The 6,124-nt window shown below is 34.9% G+C and overlaps 1 protein-coding gene across 1 annotated transcript; it reads left to right on the top strand.

The window, feature by feature from the left end:
• Nucleotides 1-3,762: 3,762 nt before the first annotated feature.
• Nucleotides 3,763-5,921, top strand: LOC111997760 (pentatricopeptide repeat-containing protein At5g66520-like). The gene has a single exon (XM_024029905.2). It carries the CDS (start codon nucleotides 3,899-3,901, stop codon nucleotides 5,777-5,779), a length of 1,881 nt encoding a protein of 626 aa, XP_023885673.2. The 5' UTR covers nucleotides 3,763-3,898; the 3' UTR covers nucleotides 5,780-5,921.
• Nucleotides 5,922-6,124: the final 203 nt, after the last annotated feature.

Here is a 6,124-nt window from a genome sequence, read left to right as displayed (position 1 = left end):
CAAAACCACCCCCTAATTTCAAATCCTGGTTCCATCCCAAATAAGCTCATATATGTGGATTTATTTATAATGTTGTATTTACGACCAATAAATACTATTCAAGGTATTCTTCGATCTATTTTCTATGCTGCACGGACACGAAAATTTTAGCCAAGTAATTGTGTTCGACACTGGTATTAGTAATCCCTGACTAAAATTTGTACCCAATGAGTACCTTAAAAAAAAAAAAAAAAAAAAATCTAGGCATGTCCTAGACACAATTGCGACGTACTCGCAACACGCTGGTACATCCCAGACAATGCAAAGCATTGAAAAAGAAAGAAAAAGAATGAACGAACAAGATTTTTGACCAACGCCTCTCTCTTCCTCTTAGTTCTCTAATCTGATCTGTGCGGTGTGCCTTCTCTTAGTAGATCGGCAACAACTGAACCCCTACCGGCCTCCTCCGACCCCAAAGCTCCCTCTCTCTCTCCCTTAGCCGTTTCTTTCTCTTCAAGTTTTGGGTTTTCTCTCTCTTTTGACACTTTCTTTCTCTATTTCTTTTTTTTTTTGGTCGGTTTGGCTTAACTTATCCTTACATGTGTTATTTACTTATTTTATATGTTTGGAAAAAAAAAAAAAAAAAAAAAAAAAAAAAAGGGTTTTATGTTTATTGTTATGCGTTTTCTGGGTTTAGTATTATTGTTATTATTTTGGTTTTATCTGTCTAATTGGTTTAGTAATGAAAAATAAATTACACTTAAAACAACATTTAATGAGTATTATTGTACTTATTTGCTGTTTTTACTTAATTTAAATTCTAAAATAAACATATATTGTCTAAAAATATTTAAAGATATACCTAAATATATTAATTAATTAATTGCCGTATCTCGACGTGTCTATTTTCTGTTCTGTGAGTGAGTTCCCTTGTGCCCCTTTTTTGGCAATATACAATACACCTATACAACTAACCTTTTTATTTATTTTTAATTTTATTGCAAGCTAACCATTATTTGACACTAGGGTTAGTTGAGGGCTTGATTTAATTCCCTTTCATACTGAACCCGGGTTAATTGGACCGTCCTCCATATCATTTCCATGCTAAACCTGTTTTATCTAGTCCCATTTTGAATCATTTTTAAAATTAAAAAAGTCACAAACTGAAAAATAATTAAAACCATCGCCTAATTATGTATATACCTAACAGTCATTATACTCAAAGAAATAGTTTGTTTTAGGTTTCATATAAGGTCCCGAGAAAAGGAAATGCTGAGTCAATCGAGTTGAAAAGAAGATTCAAGTTTTGGGAAAAGAAAATAATAAAGAACTTTTAAATGGAAATGAAAAGAAGCGGCGTGAGGGCTAAAAGAATTATTTGGGTTGTGGAGATATTTATGCTCTGTTTTGATGTTTAAAAAAGGAGGGAGAGTGGAATAAAGGGAGGAAGAGTAATTCAATTACCTTATTTGGTAGTTTTTTAAAGGAGGGGAAGGGGTTTGGAGAGGTTTGGAGGGGTTTAGATGGGTTTCGACTACCTCTAACCCCATATTTTTAATTCCCTCAAATTGGAGAGATTTGGAGGGAGATTAGAGTAGATAAATTATTAACCAAATAAATTCCCCAATTTAGCCTTTCTAAATTTACAAAATTACAAACCGATTATATAAATAATCTTTGATTGTTTCCTTGACCTTATTCTTCCTGAAATTTAACAAAATATAAAATAAAATAAACACACACTCACATTAAGCTTTACATTTGGGAATAATACTAAGAAACTCGGATCTTCTCCAAGAAGAAGGGTTCAACGAAGAAATGAGGTGGCTTATATGCAACGAGGTAGAGAATGAAGATCTCCGAAGCTTGAGAGAGTTACAAGTGGGAACCAAAACCCCCTTGTTCGACACGCTTGTTGGAGGTGAGAGAGACCCCACATTTGACTGCAAAATTACAAGTTAGAAAGAGAGAGAAATGGGAAGAAAATTGAAATTGAAACAGAAACAATAATGTATGTATGCCCTGCTTGGTTGCCGAGAAAGTGTGAGAAAGAGAAATGAAGAAAATAAATAAAAATAAAGTTTTTCAATTTATTACAAGGGTTGTAAGTGAAGACGCCATTGACAGAAGGAGCTCTCAGTTGGGCATTAGAGCCTTTTTGGCCGTTCGGTTTGGATTTTTACTCTTTTTTTAGTTTTTAGGTATATACTTTATTTTGTTTTATTTATTTATTTTTAATTTTATTTATGCTTCTCCCCCCAAAAAAAAATAAAAAATAAAAAATCACGAACATATTCTAAGATTTGGACAATGATAATCAGGTTCAAGACTTTACAAAACTGATAAATTAATCATAGACCAATGTTGCCAGTCCATTTTCAAATAAGAGTAAATTTGTCTATTTAAATCATTTCCGCTCTTCTCCATCCTAATTTTTAAAACATTCAAATAAGAAGAATGACTAATTACTTCATTTCCCCTTACTAATTTTAAAAACATCCAAATAAAGTAGAGAATAACCATGCCCTTCTACTCTCCTCCTCTCTCCCCCCCTCTACTCTCCTCCCTTTCTAAACTTCCAAATAGGCCATTAAGATGGGTTGGCATTGGGCCAAGCCTAAGCCCGAATCCATCTTTTTATTTTAAATATAATGTGTTTTAGATTAAGTCATATATATTTTTTAAAATTTTCAATTAAAGTCCTAAATTTAAAAAATAATTTTAATTTGAAGCCTATATTCATCTCTGTCATTCATTTCCATTATCTTAAGCAATAATGAAACATAGCGCAATAGAATACTATAGATAGAACTATACCTTTTTATTTTTTTTAAGGATTTGTTCGTTATCAATTTGGCAACCACATAGATGGTAAAGAGAAAATGCTTCATTTGGAAAAAAAGGTTTTTGTTACGGTGAGAAAGTGACTAATAAAAAATTAAATTTGATTATTCAGATTAAAGTAGGGAAGAAATTGGTTGGGTTAAAGGTTGATTTTGCCATATTTGGAACTGACACCAAACTATAGGGGAGGACACCACATCGAATTGACTAGATTTCAATTGGTTCGGTTTGGTCGGCTTTCTGCTACTCCTAATTTCTTAAAAACCAAAAAGATCAAAGAAAAGAAAAATTCATTTCCTTTTATTTTCCCAATCAAACAAACAACTCACAATTAAGCAAAAAAGAGAAAAAGAGATTCAAAGAACATACCCAAAATAAGACCAAAATAAGATAGAGGTGATGAGGAGGGATGTGGAGAGAGAGAGAGAGAGAGAGAGAGAGAGCTTGAAGTAAAGAAAGAAGAAAGAATCTAGGATAAAAGTGCGAAATATATGTGTCCTTACTTCTTACTACTAAGCTACACTAATATTTAATATATATTGGTTGGTTTTGGTTTGATTTAATATTTTTTGAATCCGGAATTGAACCAATCAATTTCAGTTTTCCAAAAATACAAATCGAGACCAAACTGAATTGAGAAAAAACTGAAAAATTGAATTTGGTTCAGGCAGTTTTAATTGGTCCATTTGGTTTGCCGATAAAGTCTTCTAATTGAAATTCTTTCATAAGTTTGAGATTTTAATTGAAAAAAATTAGGGGATATTTGGTAGAGTAGTTTGAGTAATGTTATTTGTAATTTTTTGAAATACGTGTAAATGAAAAAATGTGTAAAAATATGTATAATGTTATTTAAAATGTAAAAATGCGAGTTTAAGACGATAAAACAAATAAGCCTTAAAACTTATGACCTCTGCTCTATGAATTATAGGTTACTTACTAGATGTAATGGTAACTTGTACAAGTTGCCAAGAGCACAAAGAGCAGGAGATAGGGAAAAAATGCATTTTATCTTTTGGAAAAATTATTATATGGTCAAATGCAAATCCTTAGTCCTGAGAATAAGCTAAGGTAGAGAATGACTTCACTCCATCTCCTTCAAGCAACCCCACTCTCCTTAAGCTCTCCGCCTAGGTCGTACCCATCACCACTGAATGGCCTTGAAACATGCTCAACCATGGCTGAGCTCAAGCAATATCACTCCCAACTCATTCGACTCAGCCTTTCAGCCGATAACGATGCCATCGGCCGAGTCATTAAGTTCTGTGCTGTATCCAAAAACGGTGATTTGGGTTATGCCCTCCAAGTGTTTGATACAATTCCTCACCCAGATGCTTTCATCTACAATACCATAATGAGAGGATACTTGCAGTACCAACTCCCCAGAAATTGCATTCACTTGTACTCACAAATGTTGCAAGACTCTGTTGAACCCAATAGATTTACGTTCCCTTCTGTAATTAGAGCCTGTTGCAACGATAATGCTATTGAAGAAGGGAAACAAGTCCATGCTCATGTTGTGAAATTTGGGTTTGAAGCAGATGGATTTTCTCAAAACAATTTGATTTATATGTATGTGAATTTTCAGTCTTTGGTGAAAGCAAGAAGGGTTTTTGATAAGATGCACGTGCGGGATGTTGTGTCCTGGACTAGTTTGATTACAGGGTATTCAAAATGGGGATTTTTAGATGAGGCTTTTGAAGTTTTTGAGCTGATGCCTGAGAGGAATTCTGTCTCTTGGAATGCCATGATTGCCGGTTATGTCCAGAGCAATCGGTTTCATGAGGCATTCACTTTATTTGATAGGATGCGAACTGAAAAGGTAGTGTTGGATAAATTTGTCGCGGCTAGTATGCTTTCGGCTTGTACAGGATTAGGAGCTCTAGATCAAGGGAAGTGGATACATGGGTATATTAAAAGGAGTGGAATTGAATTGGATTCAAAGCTTGCAACAACTATAATTGATATGTACTGCAAATGTGGTAGCTTGGAGAAGGCTTTTGAAGTTTTCAATGGGTTGCCTCATAAAGGGATTTCATCATGGAATTGCATGATTGGGGGGTTAGCAATGCATGGTATGGGAGAGGCTGCTATTCAGCTATTTAAGGAGATGGAGAAGGAGAAGGTAGCTCCTGATAACATCACTTTTGTGAATGTCCTCAGTGCATGTGCTCATTCAGGGTTAGTTGAAGAGGGCAGGTATTACTTTAGTTATATGGTTGAAGTTCATGGTATTGAGCCCACAACAGAGCATTTTGGATGCATGGTTGATCTGCTTGGAAGAGCTGGAATGCTAGAGGAAGCAAGTGAGCTCATTAGCAAGATGCCCATGAGCCCTGATGTAGGTGTATTGGGTGCTCTCCTTGGAGCCTGCAAAATCCACAAGAACTTTGAGTTGGGAGAACAAATAGGAAAGAGGGTAATTGAGCTAGAGCCTAAGAATAGCGGGCGCTATGTGTTGTTAGCTAATTTATATGCCAATGCTGGTAGATGGGAAGATGTTGCTGGTGTAAGAAAATTGATGAATGACAGAGGAGTGAAAAAGGTTGCTGGTTTTTCCATGATTGAATTGGAGGGAGTGGTCAATGAGTTTATTGCAGGGGGAAAGGGACACCCTCAAGCCCAAGACATTTACACCAAAGTTGATGAGATGTTACAACGTATAAGATGTGTTGGCTATGTGCCTGACACTGATGGAGCATTATTGCATGACCTTGTTGAGGAGGAAAAGGAAAACCCCTTGTACTACCACAGTGAGAAACTAGCAATTGGGTTTGGCCTGTTGAAGACTAAACCTGGAGAAACTCTTCGTATCTCAAAGAATTTGCGTGTGTGTAAAGATTGTCACCTTGCAACGAAGCTCATCTCAAAGGTTTATGATCATGAAATAATAGTTAGAGATAGAAATCGCTTTCACCATTTTAAAAATGGACAATGTTCTTGTAAAGATTATTGGTAACCTTGTGTTATAATTAATCAATTTAATTTATAGGGTTCTTCAAGTGTGTTTGTAAGTAGGGTCAACGGTTAGATATATATGTATACCGCTCTTTTAACTTCTAGTTAGCTCAAGTAATAAAATATCTACACTAATTTGTTTATGGACATATTTTGAAAGCCTTAAAGTACTATACTTTTAAAACCAGCTTTCAGCAAATAAGCAAATCAGCAAAGTGCTCGTCAAAAAGCACAGTATCTTTCTTTCTTAAGCCATCTTCTGTAATTAGGATTTGCCAGTTATATATGCTAGTTGTGGGCTTTGTTAGTTATCTGCAAAGGCCCTTTGATACATGATAATTAAAGC

This window comes from Quercus suber, unplaced genomic scaffold (assembly GCF_002906115.3).
Source record: "Quercus suber isolate HL8 unplaced genomic scaffold, Cork oak 2.0 scaffold_480, whole genome shotgun sequence".
Lineage (NCBI taxonomy): Eukaryota > Viridiplantae > Streptophyta > Magnoliopsida > Fagales > Fagaceae > Quercus > Quercus suber.
The sequence above is the reverse complement of the archived record's forward strand: the minus strand, read 5'-3'. Positions and strand labels throughout refer to the sequence as shown.

Bases quoted from the DNA above. Each gene is read 5' to 3' on its own strand.
- LOC111997760 (XM_024029905.2), top strand. From the start codon at position 3,899: ATGACTTCACTCCATCTCCTTCAAGCAACCCCACTCTCCTTAAGCTCT.